This window comes from Callithrix jacchus, chromosome 21, assembly GCF_049354715.1.
Source record: "Callithrix jacchus isolate 240 chromosome 21, calJac240_pri, whole genome shotgun sequence".
NCBI lineage: Eukaryota > Metazoa > Chordata > Mammalia > Primates > Cebidae > Callithrix > Callithrix jacchus.
In genome coordinates this window covers 50629477-50648270 of record NC_133522.1, presented here as the reverse complement: position 1 = coordinate 50648270, position 18794 = coordinate 50629477, and the positions used below count along the sequence as shown (strand labels likewise).

Sequence of the window (18794 nt, the reverse complement as noted above, 5' to 3'; positions counted from 1 at the left end):
GGTCCCACAGCCCCCGATATGTTGGCCAACACTGGGCCTGGGGCTGAGGTACCCAGGACGTGTCCAGGCCAAGCGTGGCTCCACCGTCCCAGGCCAGAGTGTCTCACAGGGCCCTGCAGGCCTTGCCACGCCCCTCCAGGCCCCAGGGGGCTTTGAGCTGCTGTGTTAACCCTTTAACTCCGAAAAATGCACCAAGGGCCCCAGTTTTCAAAGGCTTGAAAGCCCAGTCGACTGTCACTTCTTTAAATGGATTACCAAGTGACTCAGGCTCACCCCTGAAGCTCCGACAGTCATCCTCTCTGAACTAGCTCTCTTAGGGGTCTACTCCATGCGCCTGTCCAGAGAATGCACACACCCCATCCTCTGCCTCGAGCCTCCCTCTCAACAGTGGCCAGCGGAGCTCAGCTGACAGCCACGGTGAACCCCGCACGTGGACGCTCTTCTGCTGCCGGATGACCCCGTCCCAGCTGCGGCCATCGCTGAGGGTCAGGCTGTCTGTACCCGCAAAGAATGCTGGGGTGGTGCCCCCACAAATACTGTGTCAAGGGCTACTTTCCTGGGACGATCTGTGTCCATCTCAGCTGATGAGACACCTGCTGCCACTCCTGCTGGATCAGGGACCCGTCCTCCACGACTCTCAGGCACCGCTGGGGCTGCTCACCCATGGAGGAGTCAGAGGCCCCAGAGCCCGCAAGGATCCCTAGAAGGGGGACCAAGAGCCGTACCCAGACAGGAGTCATTTCAAAACCAGGAAGTAAGAGGGTTTTTACATTTTTATTTATTTGTTATTTTTTTGAGACAGGGCCACTCTGTCACCCAGGCTGGAGTACAGTGGTGCGATCTTGGCTCACAATGTCTATGGCCTCCTGGGCTCAAGCAATCCTCCCACCCCAGCCTCCCCAGTACCTAGGACTACAGGTGCACACCCCCATGCCTGGCTGATTTGGGTATTTTTTGTTGAGATGGGGTCTCACTATGTTGCCAGGCTGGTCTAGAAGCCGCCCCACCCGCCCCCCACCACACTGTGCTACCTACATCCCAGACCTGTTCCCAACACTTGCTCTACCACCACAAAACGGTTTTGTCACAAGCACTGGTTTGTGACCAGCTCCTCCAAAGTGAGAAGCCCTTTCTCTAAGGAGCTGGGGCACGGCAGCCAAGCTGGCCCCGGTCGAGGGAGTGTGAGACCTGCTGCCTATGGCGCCCGTATGCCCGTCTGTCCCATCAGCCAGGGCCTTGGAGGTGTTCATGGTGTCTCTGCAGATGCCATGTCTGCTTCTGTCAGGAAGGGCCAGGACGCTGAACAGAAGGACACAGGCTCCAAGTCGCCTCAGCCACCCACCCGCCAGGCAGCCTTGGCGAGGCTGCTGGGGCCTTGAACCCTTCGCAGGTGGCAGGACCGGGGAGGTCGGAGCATGAGAGCTCGAGACAAGAGGAGCCATGCACAGGGGCCGCCCACACACCCTGGAGTCAGGAGGCCCCGGAGCCCCTGGTGCCACCCCCACCCCAGGCAGCTGGGGCCGCTGAGGGTGCCGGGCTCAACAAAGGGCTCCGTGATTGGGAGTGGGAGTGTCCTGCTCCCAACTTCCCAAACGCCCGAGTGGGGGTCACTGCCCAGCCCCCTGGGAGTGGGGTGTCCTGCTCCGAGCTTCTCAAACGCCCGAGTGGGGGTGTCCTGCTCCCAACTTCCCAAACGCCCGAGTGGGGTCACTGCCCAGCCGCCTGGGAGTGGGGTGTCCTGCTCCGAGCTTCTCAAACGCCCGAGTGGGGGTCACTGCCCACCCCCTGCAGGACATGGGCCAGCGAGGCCCTGCGAGGCACTTGGGAGGGGGGTGCACAGGCCAGGAGAGCCCTGCTGGGCCTCAGAGGCCTGAGGACGCATTACCCCTTGCCTTCCACACCCTTAAAACAAGGACTGATCAGTCACTGATTCAAAGTCCAACAACCAACCTCCAAACCCAGGGCTTCCAGCAACAAAGGACCTCCCTTCGCTACTGGGTCAGCAAGAGGCTCCAGGGCCAGGCCCACTCCGCACCTCCTCCCTGCGGAAGGACCCTCTGCTCTCCACCCCCAGAGCAAGGCAGTGGGCGCCTGGGCTCGGAACAGCTGGGTGGGGCGAGGGCAATGTTCAGGGTAGTGGGGGCACATCCCTGGGGGTGCGGATGACAAGCAAGGAGCAGGCTGGGGGTCTTGCCAGGGTCATCTACGTCCCTGGTGACTGAGGAAGGAGCGGGAGACTGGGAGGGAAATAGACTCTCAGGTGGGGAGGGCCCAAGCCAGCCCCTGCGGCAGCCCCTCCAGGCCTCAGTGCTCCTGGGTCCTACCAGGGCCGCAGCGGGAACTGAGACTAAAGCAAATCAGGGTGGCTAGTGGCACAGCTGTGTCACACCCAGGCACAATTCCTTCCCAGCACAGCCAAGAGGCTGTCGGGGGCACCGGTGCCTGCTCAGGTTCGGACCTGAGGCCTCCACACCTGCATTCCCCACAAACCCCACAAAGCCCACCCCAACTCTGGCTGGGGCTTGGGGCCCCCAGCAGAGGGACGTGGCTTGTTGTTCTGTGTGGGGTGGAGGCAGCTGTCCCAGGGTAGACCCAGCTCTGGAAACCGGGGAGCAACTCACGGGAACAGCCCTGGGGTACAGAGGAAGAAGTTCACGGAGCCTTTCCTGAGCCCCACAGCCAACCTGGGGAAAGGTGTCCACAGGCTCTGGCCTTGGTCCTCAAGGGGCCGGTGCTCTCTGGCTCCTGGGCCCACACGTGTGTCCTGAGAAGTCGTGGCAAGCCCACCGCTCTGGTCAGAGCTGGCCGCCACCTTCCAGCTGCATCTGTCGGGCCAGCGTCTGCCCAATGGCCACCAGGGGGCTGGCTCTGTAGGCCGGACTGGCCAGTATCTCCCGAAACCGGGTCCTTTCTTCCTCGCTGAAACAGTGGAGACCGCAGATCAGCAGGCAGGAACCCCCAGACTCCTCAGCCCCACCTACGCCCAGGCATGCTGGTGCAGCTGGGACACCGGAATGAACGCAGAGGTGGGGGCCACCACAGGACTGAGTGCTGGCGCCCCAGAAACTTCTGGCGGGAGGGGAGAGGTTGCCCTGGGTTCCTCGTGGCCACAGCATCCCAGAGCCTTGGCAGCGCCCACCGTGGGGTTTGCCATTGGGGCATCACCCAACCAGAAGGTCTGGGGCTGGTGGGGCTGCTGCGAAGGCTGAGAGACGGGGCGGTGGCTCACGAGCCTGCAGACTCACACCTTACATAAGAGACGGCTCCCTCCACGGGTAACCGAAATAGACGCACACGGAGGGAGCCGAGAGCCTGAGCCGGCAGAGGCCGAGCCTGCAGCAGAGGGGGCGCGGCTGCCCCAGATGGGTGCCACGGCGACGACCCAGCAGAGCAGCAGCTCACCCCAGCCCTACCCAGCCAGGTGCCAACTCAGCTCCCGCTCTAAACCCAGAGCAGTGCCCCTGTGGAACACGAAGGTGATCTGGGGCCCAACTCAGGCACAGAAGCCTCAGGGGCAGCTCCCAGACGGGCTCTGCCGCAGTGGCCAGGAGGCCCTGAGCCTGGTGGGGGTGAGGCTGCCCCCCTCAGGCCTATGAGCCCCATGTGCACAAAGCCGTGTGTGAGGCTGGACCACGCTGGCCCTGGTTTCCTAGGCAGGTAAGAAGGCTCCTTCACATCCCACTGGACGACCGCCCGGGTGGGGCCCACACACCAGAGCTGCTGAGGACAGTGGGGCTGGGGCCATCTCCACAGCAGGAGGCAGCCAGGCCCTGTTGGTCACTGATCGCCACCTCCTCCTTTCACTGACACCCTGGCCATGAAATGGCAGCTGGGGTTCTCCCCGTAAAGTCAGGGTGAAATGCCTCAGTCACAGCCTGGACATCACGAGTGAGCTCTGGGCCTACCAGGACCCAACAAGGCTCCACCTGGGACAAGTGAGGAGCCAAGGCCAGGGGAAGGCTCAGGTCAGGTTCTTAGCACTGCGGTCCCTCAGCAGAGTCACAGGTCAGAGCTGGGGAAGGACAGGAGCCTTGACAGTGACTCCTGGAAGTGAAGCTGTGGGGGGAGCCTGTGTGTGAGGGACTGTGGGGGGAGCCTGTGTGTGAGAGGCTGTGGTGGGGGAGCCTGTGTGTGAGGGTCTGTGGTGGGGGAGCCTGTGTGTGAGGGGCTGTGGGGGGGAGCCTGTGTGTGAGGGGCTGTGGTGGGGGAGCCTGTGTGTGAGGGGCTGTGGGGGGGAGCCTGTGTGTGAGGGGCTGTGGGGGGAGCCTGTGTGTGAGGGGAGGCTGTGTGTGAGGGGCTGTGGGGGGAGGCTGTGTGTGAGGGGCTGTGGGGGGAGCCTGTGTGTGAGGGGTTGTGGGGGGAGCCTGTGTGTGAGGGGCTGTGGTGGGGGAGCCTGTGTGTGAGGGGCTGTGGGGGGGAGCCTGTGTGTGAGGGTCTGTGGTGGGGGTGGCTGCGTGTGAGGGGCTGTGGGGGGAGGCTGTGTGTGAGGGGCTGTGGGGGAGGCTGTGTGTGAGGGGCTGTGGTGGGGGAGGCTGTGTGTGAGGGGCTGTGGGGGGAGGCTGTGTGTGAGGGGCTGTGGGGGGAGCCTGTGTGTGAGGGGCTGTGGGTGGAGCCTGTGTGTGAGGGTCTGTGGTGGGGGAGCCTGTGTGTGAGGGGTTGTGGTGGGGGAGCCTGTGTGTGAGGGGCTGTGGGGGGAGCCTGTGTGTGAGGGGCTGTGGGGGGAGCCTGTGTGTGAGGGGCTGTGGGGGGGGAGCCTGTGTGTGAGGGGCTGTGGGGGGAGCCTGTGTGTGAGGGGCTGTGGTGGGGGAGCCTGTGTGTGAGGGGCTGTGGGGGGAGCCTGTGTGTGAGGGGCTGTGGTGGGGGAGCCTGTGTGTGAGGGGCTGTGGGGGGAGCCTGTGTGTGAGGGGCTGTGGGGGGAGCCTGTGTGTGAGGGGCTGTGGGGGGAGCCTGTGTGTGAGGGGCTGTGGTGGGGGAGCCTGTGTGTGAGGGGCTGTGGGGGGAGCCTGTGTGTGAGGGGCTGTGGGGGGAGCCTGTGTGTGAGGGGCTGTGGGGGGAGCCTGTGTGTGAGGGGTTGTGGTGGGGGAGCCTGTGTGTGAGGGGCTGTGGGGGGAGCCTGTGTGTGAGGGGCTGTGGGGGGAGCCTGTGTGTGAGGGGCTGTGGGGGGAGCCTGTGTGTGAGGGGCTGTGGGGGGAGCCTGTGTGTGAGGGGCTGTGGGGGGAGCCTGTGTGTGAGGGGCTGTGGGGGGGGAGCCTGTGTGTGAGGGGCTGTGGGGGGAGCCTGTGTGTGAGGGGCTGTGGTGGGGGAGCCTGTGTGTGAGGGGCTGTGGGGGGAGCCTGTGTGTGAGGGGCTGTGGGGGGAGCCTGTGTGTGAGGGGCTGTGGGGGGAGCCTGTGTGTGAGGGGCTGTGGGGGGAGCCTGTGTGTGAGGGGCTGTGGGGGGAGCCTGTGTGTGAGGGGTTGTGGTGGGGGAGCCTGTGTGTGAGGGGCTGTGGGGGGAGCCTGTGTGTGAGGGGCTGTGGGGGGAGCCTGTGTGTGAGGGGCTGTGGGGGGAGCCTGTGTGTGAGGGGCTGTGGGGGGAGCCTGCGTGTGAGGGTCTGTGGTGGGGGTGGCTGCGTGTGAGGGGCTGTGGGGGGAGCCTGTGTGTGAGGGGCTGTGGGGGGAGCCTGTGTGTGAGGGTCTGTGGTGGGGGTGGCTGCGTGTGAGGGGCTGTGGGGGGAGCCTGTGTGTGAGGGGCTGTGGGGGGAGCCTGCGTGTGAGGGTCTGTGGTGGGGGTGGCTGCGTGTGAGGGGCTGTGGGGGGAGCCTGTGTGTGAGGGGCTGTGGGGGGAGCCTGTGTGTGAGGGGCTGTGGGGGGAGCCTGTGTGTGAGGGGCTGTGGGGGGAGCCTGTGTGTGAGGGGCTGTGGTGGGGGGAGGATGTGTGTGAGGGGCTGTGGGGGGAGCCTGTGTGTGAGGGGCTGTGGGGGGAGCCTGTGTGTGAGGGGCTGTGGGGGGAGCCTGTGTGTGAGGGGCTGTGGGGGGAGCCTGTGTGTGAGGGGCTGTGGTGGGGGGAGGATGTGTGTGAGGGGCTGTGGGGGGAGCCTGTGTGTGAGGGGCTGTGGGGGGAGGCTGTGTGTGAGGGGCTGTGGTGGGGGGAGCCTGTGTGTGAGGGGCTGTGGGGGGAGCCTGTGTGTGAGGGGCTGTGGGGGGAGCCTGTGTGTGAGGGGCTGTGGGGGGAGCCTGTGTGTGAGGGTCTGTGGTGGGGGGAGCCTGTGTGTGAGGGGCTGTGGGGGGAGGATGTGTGTGAGGGGCTGTGGGGGGAGTCTGTGTGTGAGGGGCTGTGGGGGGAGGCTGTGTGTGAGGGGCTGTGGTGGGGGGAGCCTGTGTGTGAGGGGCTGTGGGGGGAGCCTGTGTGTGAGGGGCTGTGGGGGAGCCTGTGCCTGCGTGTGAGTGTGGATGCTATATGGGACACGGGCTGGGTGGCCCTGGCGCTGTGTGGCTCCTCCATGCTGAGCCAGGCCTGCAGATGTTACCCTGGACGGCTGTCAGCAGAGGCTGACAGACAGGGGCCTCCCACCTGAGACGACAGCCCCTTTCCTTGGTGTGCTTGGGGAACAGACCAGCAGCCCCAGCTCTAAGGCTCACACATACCACAGATGCCTCCCCCTTGGGAGCATGGCCCAGGGGAGGGGACACTCTTACTTCCCACTGGGGTCTTTGGATTGAAGGATCTAAGCACTGAAACCTGAGCCCCAAGCACATGCAGCAGAAAGCATCACAACACGAAGGGAACAGTCCTCTGGCTCCAAAACACGGAGTGGACGAGGGGCCTCCCGCTCGCCTCTCAGAAGCAACAAGAAACCAAACTCTACCTTTGATGAAACCAGGAGACCTGTTAACCTGAGCTGCTTTGAAATGCAGTGACCTCAAGGACATGGGGGCACCCAGGGGTGCAGACCACAGACAGTCTTCGAGAAGAAAACCTGTCACTCCGTCCAGGCAGAGGCAGAGAGGGACACCAGGCAGGAGGATGGTCACCCACAGCTCTGCTGTTTGCAAACTGCCTCCAGACAGAGCTGGCCCAGGAAGAACTCAGTTCATAGACAGAGAAGCAGAAAGCAGAGGGCAAGCACAAAGGTCTACAGGAAGACCCTGCTCCTCGGGAGGCCGAGGCAGGAGGATCGCTGCAGCCCAGGAGGCGGAGGCTGCAGTGAGCCTGGATCATACCTCTGCACTCCAGCCTGGGCCACAGAGCAAGGATCTGTCTCTAAAAAATAAAACTAAAAGCATTTTAGCAAACGAAAAAAGACGGATTATTACACCACCTATACTTCACTCTAGATTCTACAAAGCTCCTAGAGTACAAATGAAAACCCGGTGGAAGAGAGAGGAGATCCAGTGAGTGTATAATCGGTGCCCCCAAGGAAAAGCCAGAACAGTAACCAAACACTTGGAGCTGCCGCTCGGCACCAGCTTCTAAACATCACAGTCATTACAAAGCAGACTTCAAATTATGAACTGCAAGGGCACAATGGGCCTCGGCAGAAACTGACACAGTGTTCCCTACTGAGAAAAGTCTTAGCAGTCGTTTCGAAAACAAAGAAAAAAATCACTCCAGTCGCCAACCGAACCATCTTACACGGCATAAAATGCGGCTCCCTCAGTGGAAGCTGGAGCCGCGTCTACAAAGAGGCCAGAGTGTGACTTCTGTACCGAAGAGGACAACTGTGCACACGTTTCTGGCAAATCAGTGTCGTGGCCCTGCCGGCAGGGGCTACAGTGACCAGCCACAGACCCAACGAGACCATCCGGAGTTCAAGCAGCCAGGGCGGGGAGGGGCCGCGTCCACCCCCCATCTGAGACCCATTTCCCCTCGAAGCCTTCCCAGCAGGCAGCCTTGTCCCAAGGCCCACAGGAGTGGACAGGCAGGAGCGACTGCAGCAGCGTGGAGGGCCCTGGAGCGCAGGCCAGGGACACTCAGGGCCCTGGGGAGGGTGGGGTGGAGGCACTCACAGAAGCTGCTGTCTCTGCGCTGTGCTCATCCGGCTGAGCTCCGAGGGCCGCGGCTTGCTCCTCTCCCTGCGTGGACACAGAGAAGCCGCGTCAGTCAGTATCCAGCAACCCCGGACACCTTCCCTCGGGCAGATGCTGGCCCCTCCCTCTTTGGCGCAGACACGGTGGTGGCCTGCGGTCAGCAAACCATGGCAGAACCACAGCTGCATGCCGCTCTTTGGCTGTGGAGGCTGGACCCGGACAAGAGGTGCAACTGCCGGCCAGTCCTGAGACCTAGGGCCGAAAGCTGCTCCTCCTGGCTCCACGTGTTGCCAGGAACACATCTCATGAAACACAGGGTCTCCACCCCATCTGCCTGGCCAGGGCAGGCCACACAGACACCTCACACTTTGGGCCAAATGACCCTGGCAGGCAGAGCCAGTCCCATTCCTGCCACATACGCCACTTCCCAGGAAGCCCGAGTCACCCCCTCCTGCCTAAGGGTCCCCAGGCTCTGTCTTAGAAGAAGGTGCATGCTATTATACCGGGGGACCTGTGCCGCCCTCCTGATGAGTAAACTAGGGAGCAGGGGCGCGGACCGCCATAGATCCTGCCCTGCCTGCACCTGCCGGGGGGTGCCAGCGAGCACTGCAATCCCTGTGGACAGGTGGGGGAACCAAGGAGGTTTGCAGAGTGCTGCCGGCTACTTCCCCTAGTCCTGGGATCTCCAAACCACCATGCTGGGCCTTGACTTGGGGTGCGGGCGGGCCAGGACACTCCCATCTCTGGCGTCCACCCTAAGCAGGCACTGACTCCTGGCGGAGCGTCTCACCCTCAGGTAACCGTGGGAATTTTGGGAACTCGCCTGCGCTCCCTGTGGTCAGCCGGCCAAGGTAGCCACCCACCTGGCCGAATGTTCCGACGGGACAGCAAACTGGGCCTTGAAAGGGAGGGAGAGGCTGCGGGGCCGCACCAGGTGCCTTCCCAGATCTGCCGTCCACACAGTGAGGCAGGACCCAGAGGACGTGGGGAAGGCAGAGCTGTGGAGTTCTCAGGCCAGCCCTACACTTAGCCTCGGGCCGGGAGACTTGCTCTTTTATTCACAGCTCTCTTAAAACATGAATGACAGACGTTTGGGGTCTGCTCCAAACAGCCCGCAGCACCCACTTTCTTTGAACCCTGGCTCTGTGCTGATCTGGGGAGGGACTTAGTCCCCACCCCTTCCCGCTCACACGAGCAGATGTGAGACCACCCCTGGCATCTCCTGTCCCCTCTGCCCGCTCAGAGCAGCCCCAAACATTCCAGGGACTCTGCCGGCGCTGAGGACACCTCCCCATGGCCTATCCTGGGTCAGCCTTGTCCTGACGCAGAAGCTCTGCCCCTCTGGCCGGCTGACCCCTCCCCATGTCCGACCCCTCCCCATGTCCAGCCCCAAGCAGCAGCTCCCTCACCAACCGCCCAGAGCTGCAGAGCTGTCCCGGGTCCCCATCCTTGCAGAAGCTGTCAGAGTGGGACCCCCTCCTCCAGGTGCATCCCTGGTGCCAGGGCGGAGCCCTCAGTGGGGCAGCCACATGCTGGGGGCAGGAGACCTGGGCCTGGGCCCAAAGTAACCTTCCCAGTTGGGGATACCTCGGGCCTTGTAGCTGCGCCCTCACTTGTGAAAGAGCTGAAATGGCAGTAGAGGCGGGACTGATTCCTTCCAAGATTCCAAAGCAGAGAAGCTGCACCCAGGTTGGCTGCAGTGCCCACACGGCCAGGCGCAGCACCTCCTCCTCCTCAGCACAGGGACTGTCCCCCACCCTCGCATCCCACACCCCATCCTCCCAGGCGGGATGCAGAGCCTTCCAGTGGGATTCCTGAGAGTTCAGGGCCCTGTGGATGGATGCTGGGCAGTTACCATCACAGGCCAGGATGACCCATGGGGCAGCGCTGGCAGTGACTGGGCGAGGCCCAGCAGCGGGACCAGAGCCTGGCTCCGCCCAGTGTGGAGCCTCACAGTCCCCGAGGCACTCCCTCCAGGCAGGAGCAGTGACATCACTGCCACTCCACTCCTGGCATGGTGCAGGCAATTGCCCACTAAGCACATACATGAGGCCGAGGTCCGGAGCTTGAGGGGTCACCAGGGTCCCGTCCCCAGTGGGAAGGGGAGAAGTGGGAGATGGGGCTCCAGGCTGGGAAGGAGGGACTATCCACCCTCCAGCATCCTAGGCCACTGGTGCTCGCCTGCTGACCCCTCAAGCCCAGGGCACATCAGAGTCCAAGAGCAGAGGTAGGTGGGACAGAGACCTGCCTGTCGGGACCAGGCGCAGTTCCCGGAGACACGGCCACCACCCAGGCACACGGAGCACCCCTCATACCTGCAATACCCAGAACGAGGCTCCCTAGAGAAACAGCAGACTCCAGGACGGCCAGGAGAGGTCCAAGAGGCACCCAGGGCACCTGCTGGTGCTAGGCAGTGGGAGAGAGCTAAAAATACAACCCCCACCTGGATGGGGCATGCCAAAGGGTGCCAGGAACAGCTGCAAGAACTCCCTGCAGCCAACACTGGAACAGTTTTGGCACCAAAATCAAGGAGCACTGGATTGCAGCCCCAAGTGTAAGCGAAAGAGCCTTCGGTCCAGACCACCAGTGCACGAGCGGCACCGACGCGAGTAGAGAAACAAAGTCCTTTCCCAGCAGAATTCCAAACAACCTCCGCGCTGCTGTGTCTTCCAGGAGGTGGAGCACAGCCCCCACCCCGAGACAGGGCTGCACAGAGGTTCCTTCCAAAGGGACAGCATGGAGGGGGAGCCTTGCCCCACAAGAGCCAGGTCAGCCTCACAGTGCTGAGTCACACTGATGGCGTGCGTGGTGAAATGGGTGACAGTGGCACCTCTGGGGCTTCCTCCCCGAACTCAGTACCCACGAGAAAATCATCAGACAGGTGCCAGCTGAGGGACAGCTTCCTCAGAACAGTCAAGGTCACCAAAACCAAGAAGAGCCTGAGAAACTCATGGCCAAGAGTGGCCTGGGGAGCCGAGACGTCTGAACGTCCCGTGGGACCCCGAGGCAGAAGGGCCATCAGGGAAAAGTGAAGGAAAGCTACGGAGCGGGCTGTGGTTAACTATTAATTACTTCGTCAACGGTCACTACTGCTCTATTGACACTGGCTCCTTCAGTGTGACAAGGGCAGCATAGTAAAGGGAGAGGAACAGCCCGTGGGGCGTGGGAGCTGCACGGAGCTCTCGGTACCATCTCCGCATTTTTCTGCAAATCTAAAACCCGTCTAAAATAGGGCTCATTCTAAGAGCTCTTCCAGGGTCAAGAGGCACTGCTGCCTGAACCTCATCTGAGGAGGGACAGGGACCCCGAGACAGGAGGCTCTCAGGGCTGAGAGCAGATGGGCCCTCCCGGCCCACAGCCCCTGACCCAGGCCCTGCACGGGGCACATCCTTCTCGGCCTGGGGCCGGGTGTTTACACAGCCCTCTCCTTTCTGGGAGCTCCCAACACATTGTTCAGATGAGAAAACTGAAAACTGGGAAAGGATACTTGACTAGGGTCACATTTTTGTTCAAGAACCAGGAATGTCCAGTCGTCACCGCTCTGCTCCGGGCAACCACTCCTAGTCTGGACCCAGCGCTCCGGGTGCTTCTGCCTCGGGACGCTGGCCTGGAGCTGCCTGGACCTGCAGTGCGTTACTGCCACCCCGGGCCTGGGCGGCTAGGCCATGGAAGGATGACCCCAGATCTGACGTTGCACCCAGCCCCTGCTTCCTCCCCAGACGGAAAGTCAGTAGGAGAAAGAAAGTATCTTTAAAAAGGCAAAATTAGAGACGAGATGAACGAGGAAGGCCCAGAAGCTGAAACAGGACGGAGCGGCCTGGCCTCTTTCCAGCCACCCCTGAAGCTGGGCTGTGGCTCCACAGCCCCAGGCCTGAGCCGAGCCTCGGGCACCCAGGCTGGGCAGCGCCTCCCAGCCACTGGGGAAGGGTATAGGCTGCTTTCCCTTCACGTGCATGTCACCCAGGCACGAGGAGCCTGAAAGCCAAGCTCCTGGGAGACAGGGCCACCGGCAGCAGCTTATCGGCAGGCCGTGTCCCTTGAAAGGCCACGGGAGGGTCACGCAGTCGCTGCCCTCCTGGCTGAGCCGCCCTGGGGCACACATACCACGGCAGGCTGGCAGGGCCACATCCACGTCATCAGGACACACAGAACCTGCCACTGACAAATGGTTCACTGGGTGACAGGGGTCTGGAGGGAGCATCTCGGCGCGTCAGGAGGAGGCTCATGCCAGGGACCAGGCCTTGCCCAGGGCCGGGGCATGGGGGGCCACACTTATGTCCAGGCCAGCTGGCTTGGCTGCTCATGCATAAAGGGCCCAGAACTCACCACCCCAGCTCTCAGCAGGGGGCAGGGGAGGGGCACTGTGATGCCATCAGCCAAGGGTGGGACAGAAACCTGCCTCTTCCATGAAGAACAAACCACGTCCAGACCTGTGGCAATACCAGGTGGCACGTGCCTCCCGTACAGGCAGGTACAGCTTGGGAGAGCAGCTGCACTCACACCAGGCCCCGTCCCTCCTAGGGAGGATGCAGGAAGCAGATCCCACCCACAAGGACACGCTCCGGGAGGCGTGCACCAGGCCCTGCGAGTGCGGTCCCACACGCTCACCCCGCCACCCTCCACGGAGTGAGGGCGGGACAGGGTGTGCAGTGCCAGGCGGGTGTCAGGGAAAAGTCCACTTAGGAGGGGAGGCTGGAGCCCCCGTCAGACTCGAGGGAAGAGCATGGTGGATGCTCAGGGGCCTCGGCTGGGCAGAGAGGGTCTCTGTGGGGTGGAGGCTGTGGCAGAACAGGGAGTTGGGGAGACCCCCAGTGGAACCTGGCAGGAGCGGTGGCCGATATGGGGGGAAGGGCACACGAGGGAGTTGGCGTCAACAGAGCCACCAGGCTCCTCACGGGGTTGGGCCCGGGTGTCCCAGAAACGTCCCTGACAGACCCCACCAGCCTCACAAGCTCAAGCCAGGGAGCAGGGTACCTGTGTGGAACACCGGCTGAAGCCCCAGCTCTTGGCCTCTGCAGGGTCACGAGCCACTGGGGCCCGTGGGTCCTGCTCACACCCCTCCACCTCTGGACCTGAGTCACCCCCAAAGCTCGGACGGGGCCGCCCCTCCCGGACACTCACCTGCGGGCCTGGTGCCGGCTGCCAGTCTCAAGCCCCAGCAGCTCGGGCAGAGCGTCCCTGAGCGGGCGCAGGTCCCCCACCACTGCCGTGGCCCTCCGCCTCTGCTCCTCCCTGTGCTTCTGCTCAGCCAGCTTGATGACTTCGATTTCTGAGGAAGGAAGAACGGCCTTAGAGGCAAGCCAGAGGCGAAGGAGAGCCCAGGCCCAGAGCCCCTGGCCCACGAGACCTGGCTGAGTGCCCAGCCCCGCTGCCATTCTCCTTCCCACGGTTGCCCCCATTCCGCCCTGGAAACCTGCAGGCAGAGAGGCTTGAGTTATTTTTTCCCCTTCATCACAGAGCTGTGCTTTTTAATCACAGGGCTGACTACGAGATGAAGCGCAGCCACTGAGGATTTCTCCTGCAAAGGGACATGGGCAACACTGGCTGGGGCATGCGATGGGGGTGCACACAGGCTCGGATCAGGGGGCAGAGGGAAAATAAGGAAAATGGGCAAGTCACTGCCTGGGAGGCTCAGCTGTGTTCCCGTGAGGGAGAGGGCTCCCCAGAGGGAAGGGGAGAAGCCCCAGGACAGACCTGAGGGCCTGGGGCTGTGGGGGGTGGCAGGCAGGGCCGAGGCCTCCACGATAGAGCAGGGATTTGGGCCAGGCCTGGACAGAAGGGGCATGGCCTTGGGATTTGATCTCATTTAAAAATGTATTTGTTGGAAATTGCTAGGAGAACACGCTCGGACACGCTGCTCGGTGCACGTGGCTCCTGGAGGCTGTGAGCCGGGACAAAGCCTGCTCTCTTCAGGGCGGCCCAGCAGGACAGGCCTGCAGCTCAGGCACTGCCAGCTTGTGCACAGGCCCGGGCATGGCAGCACCTGAGCCTCTGTGGGAGGAGCGCCGGGGTTTCCAGAGGTGACAGCAGCCAGCTCCTCTCCAATCCTGCTGTCCGGGACAGCGGCGCCCCTCTCATCCCACGAAGCAGGTGGCCCGGTCTGAAGCAGAGCAAGGTCTGAAGGGCCCACCCTGACCAACCCAAAGTCAGGAGATGCCACCCTGCCCTGGGTCCCTGTAGCAGGGTGTGATTACCTGGCCCCAAATCACTGACAAGAACCTGGGACAAAGACCACCCTTACTCTGGGTCGTCAGTCCCCAGTGCAGGATGAGAGCTTGGCCGGCGTGCACCAGCTCTCCACAGCCTCAGCAATCACGAGGGTTTCTGCGCTAAGAGTCCAGTGCTTGCTCCATCCTGCCTGGACTTCGGTAGACACATTACTCAACACCTCATCAAAAAGAGAGCCAGGGCACCGTGAGAGCCGGGGAAGGGAGGGGTGGGCCAGGCCAGGTCGCTCCTTCACAGGCTGCAGACCCAGGCCAGGGAAAGCAAAGCAAGAGGCCTGTGGCTCCCGTGAGGTCAGACACAAAGGTCTGGATGGACCTTGGCAAGTCAAAGCCAGAAGCCTTTCAGAAGAATGACACCTTGTGCCAAGCAGGGTGAGTCCCAGGCATGCAAGGGCAGTTCCCCCAGGAAAGCCTCAAGGTGACGCTCCTCAGGGGCCGCTCAGAGGTGAGAAAGCCCACGGTCACCACCTCCAGTGTCTGCGAGGTTCTGTACGATTCACTGCTCGCTCAAGATAAAAACGACAATGAAACCACACACAGAAGTTCCTTGACAGATGAGCTGCTGGGAACCGACAGCGAGTCTCACGTTCACGGCAGAACATCAGACACTCGACGACACACCGGAACAAGAAAAGGCGACCACAGCATCAACAATCCCACTTGGCCGCTCAATTCTGAGGGCGGGGAAGCAGTGGGGGCAGGACCCACACCGTGGAACACTGGGCACTGCTCTCATCTGCAGCACCTGGGAGAGGCCCACACAAACAGCAGCTTCCAAGCCACAGAAGGACCAACGGGAGAGGGAGGTTCCTCTCAGTCACTCACTCCAGAAAACCCTGACGCTGCCTCAATTACAATTTCTACAGGATTTTTAGTCAAACCGGTGCAGCTAATTCTAATTTTATTTTTTAAAAGCAACTAAATGCGTAAGAATAGTAAATACATTTTTAAAAGACAAGAAGCAACAAGAAAGCAGAGCTGTCACACATTAAAGCAAACGACAACAGAAATTCAGTGTGGCAAAGTGCGGATGGACACTCGGGACCCAGGGCAGACTGTGGGCGAAGTGTGAGCACCACACATGACACTAGATAAACTGGGTCCTCCTGGGGAAAAAGCTAGATTCCTCTCTCACGCCGTCCCGAAAAATCAGTTACGTATGAATTAAATACTAAAAGCAAAGGGGAATCAAAGGCCAAAAAGTATAGGAAGAGTCACTCGACTTGATTAGAAATCAAGGAAAAGAAAATCACAACTACAAATTACCATTTTCCACCTCATAGACTGGCAAATCCTTAAGTGTCTCATAATACCAAGCGTGAGAGGATCTGGGAGCTGCTGGGTGGATGCGAAGCGCCCGGCCGCCTAGGAGGACAGCGCGGGATGGGAAAGTTGAGCGGGACATGTGTGCTTCCAGCCCACAGGATGCGGGAGCCACTGCCCGTGGCATGGCCGGGGCACGGGCTGTGTGGTGGAACATGGGGGCACCACCTGGGCACCGGGGAATTGTGTGGATGAGACAAAGCAAAGTGAGGGACGGAGAGTGACCGGGGAGGCCTCCAGGAGTGGGGGGCACAGCAAGGGGGAGGACAAGGTTCGTGAGCTTTGTGTCCTCACAAAGACAAGGTGGGGGTGGCGCATTCAGATCCACAGGAAATTTCAACACAAATTGAGGAAAAAAAGCAAATTGAAGGAAAAAAAATCCATGCACACAGAAAATATGCATTTCTAAAGATCCTAAGGAATCTACAAAATGACTACCAAACCTAATACATGATATCAGTAAATTCATAGGATACAAGACTAGTATTTTAAAGAAGCAATTGTGCTGTAATACTAGAGAAAACAGAGAACTAGAAAAGAACTGAACTTACCTTAGCAGTAAGCTTAGCGGAAGATGTAAGACCTCTACACAAAACGACACAACGGTGGTGACGGAAACTGGATGGCGAGATACAGCATGTTCATGGATCTAAAGAGTTGCTATTGTTAAGATTGCAATTCCGAAGTGATCTATAGTCAATGAAATCCCAATCATAACCGTACCTGGTTTTTCTTGTTTCTAAATAAACAGATGAGCTCATGGAAATGCCGAGGACCTAGAATATCCAGAGCAACCTTAAGGCAGACAAAGCAACATAAAGGACTTATGCCATCTGACTTCCAGACTAATGCTAAAGCCACTGTCATCAACACAGTGTGGCATTTGCTAAGGTGCAACAAATAGATCCACGGAACAGAAGACAGCCTGGAACGAGACCATCTGATTTTTCAGAAAGGCACAAAACAACCCAGTGGGGAAAGAAAAGTGTTTATAACAAATGGTGCTGGAACAACTGAATATCCACATTGGGGGAAAAAAGTAACTCAACCACTAACACCACACACACAAACAATTCAAGATACACAAAAAACCTAAATATGAAAGCTTAAAGTATCAAGTTTTTGGAAGAAAACATAGGAACAATAGCTTCATGATTCGGGATCAGGCAAAATTTTCTTAAATAGGACACACACACATATATATGTACATACACACACAATAACTGAACTCGAAACTAAGCTCCCATTTATAAAAAAGAAAAAAAGTTAAGAAAATGAACAGGCAAGTCACAGTCCGGGAGAAAACATCTGTAAAACGCATATCCAACCAAAGACCGGACTCCAGGACAGATAAAGAATTTTTAGAGCTCAATAATAAAAAGGCAAAAGGTCTCATGACAAATGAACCTGACTGAAGCTGAAGCGCAAATGGGCAGTAAGCAGATGAAAACGCTCCTTTGGCGGCAACGAAAGCAAGCACCACCATAAGACACCACCTCGTGATCACAGGCGGCCCCGACAGGAGGCGACGCGCCACGTGCTGGCAAAGCTGCAGGGCAGGGAGAGCTCGCACAGGCTTCTGGTGGGAGTGAGTGTACAAGCACTCTAGAGAAACGCCTGGCAGCTGCTCGTAAAACTGAACATACACCTACCCTATGACCCAGCATTCCATTCCTCAGCATCTACCCAAGAGGAACGAAAACACTACCACAAAGAGACGTGTCAAGAATGTTCACAGTCCCTAAAAATGGAAGACGGCCCAGGTGCCCATCAGCGGGAAGGTGACTAACAAATGGTGTACTCACACAGTGAGACACTCCTCAGCAAGGCCCGGGCTACGGCGGCATGCAGCCTGGATGAGCTTCAAAACCATGACCCCAGACACAAAGAGCACATCCTACATGATTCCCTTTATATGAGGCCCAAGGCAAGAAAACCTAAACTGTGGACAAAAAGGAGGGCACACTGGTTATCACACCCGGGGGTGGGTGGGAGAGGTAAGTGGCCGGAGCGCATGGGGGCTGCCAGGGAATGGTCCGTAATCTGAACGGGATTTCAGCAGCACGCGTGTACACATTTGTCAGAAATCACTGAATGACACACTTAAGATTTGCATTTCATTTTACATAAATAGAATCTTCAAAAGAAAAAGAAAAAAAAAAGAACCAATATTGAACTCTAGCAGAATGATTTGGGGTGGAGTATACGGATGCCTGTAACTTATTTGAAATGCATTTTTAAAAACCCATGTTGGCAGATGGACAGAAATTGCTAGATGAACAGTTACGTAATAAAGATCGTGAAATCTGTGTGGTGGGTACAGGATATTCACGATAAAACTCCTCCCACTTTCCTAAATAAAATCTAAACACCTTGGGAAACGTACTAAAGCTGGAGAGAACACAGCCTTTCAGTCCTGAGCAGAACGTGAAAACACACGAGCGGAGCAGCTGAAACCTGAAGAAGCTGGAGAGAGGAGTGATCAAAATAAAAACTAATCATTTAGAAGACAAAAGAGTAGAACGATCATTACATACATTCGTTATTACTGAATGGAAGAGACAAAACTCAATTTACCTAAGCAGAAACGAAGGGGGGATACAAATAGAGAATGTTAAAGAATACAGAATAGTTAACGAGAAGGCAGCCAAGACATAAAGACGGAGCTGTGACTAAATCTGACTGTTAGTGTTATTTAGAGACAGGGCCTGCCCTGTGGTGCGGGCTGGAGGGCGGCATGCAATCATGGCTCACTGCAGCCTGGGACTCCCGTGCTCAAGTGTCCTCCCACCTCAGCCTCCTAAGTCGCTAGGGCTGGCAGCTCAGAGGCATGCACCACCTACTCTGGCTAAATTTTTATATTTTTTGTAGAGCCAGGGTCTTGCTATGTTGCCCAGCCTAGTCTCAAACTCCTGGGTGTAGGTGATCCTTCCACCTCAGCCTCCCAAAGCGCGGGGGTTACGTGAGGCACCATCCTCGGACAAATCTGATCATTTTATGAGTGACCAAGATTGACTCAAGTCGTGAAAAAGAAAAAAAAGGACCAAGTGCCACGGAATGAAATTTACACATCATCAAAGAACGACAGCCTAGAAAATCAGTCCAGACGGCCACAGTCCAGTAGCTCGTCCAGGTCACTTTCACAGCTAGGCCAAGAACTGTTCAAAAGCAAAGGAGGAACGAATCATTTCCTTAAGAAATACCCAAAAAGTGACAGAAGCCGTATAACAGTAATA

General features: G+C 59.0%; 1 protein-coding gene across 4 annotated transcripts in view; it reads right to left on the bottom strand.

Annotated features, from left to right (window-relative positions):
* Positions 1–755: 755 nt before the first annotated feature.
* The window catches only part of SLX9 (SLX9 ribosome biogenesis factor), a 49530-nt gene continuing 31491 nt past the window's right edge, over positions 756–18794 (bottom strand). For all 4 annotated transcript variants that reach the window (XM_054249007.2, XM_054249008.2, XM_078358771.1 and 1 more), the window contains 3 exons: positions 13130–13277; positions 7988–8053; positions 756–2919 (listed from right to left, as the gene is read on the bottom strand). In XM_054249007.2, the coding sequence (XP_054104982.2) occupies positions 2796–2919; positions 7988–8053; positions 13130–13277 (338 nt within the window). In that variant the 3' untranslated portion in view covers positions 756–2795. The remainder of the gene's footprint in view (positions 2920–7987; positions 8054–13129; positions 13278–18794) is intronic.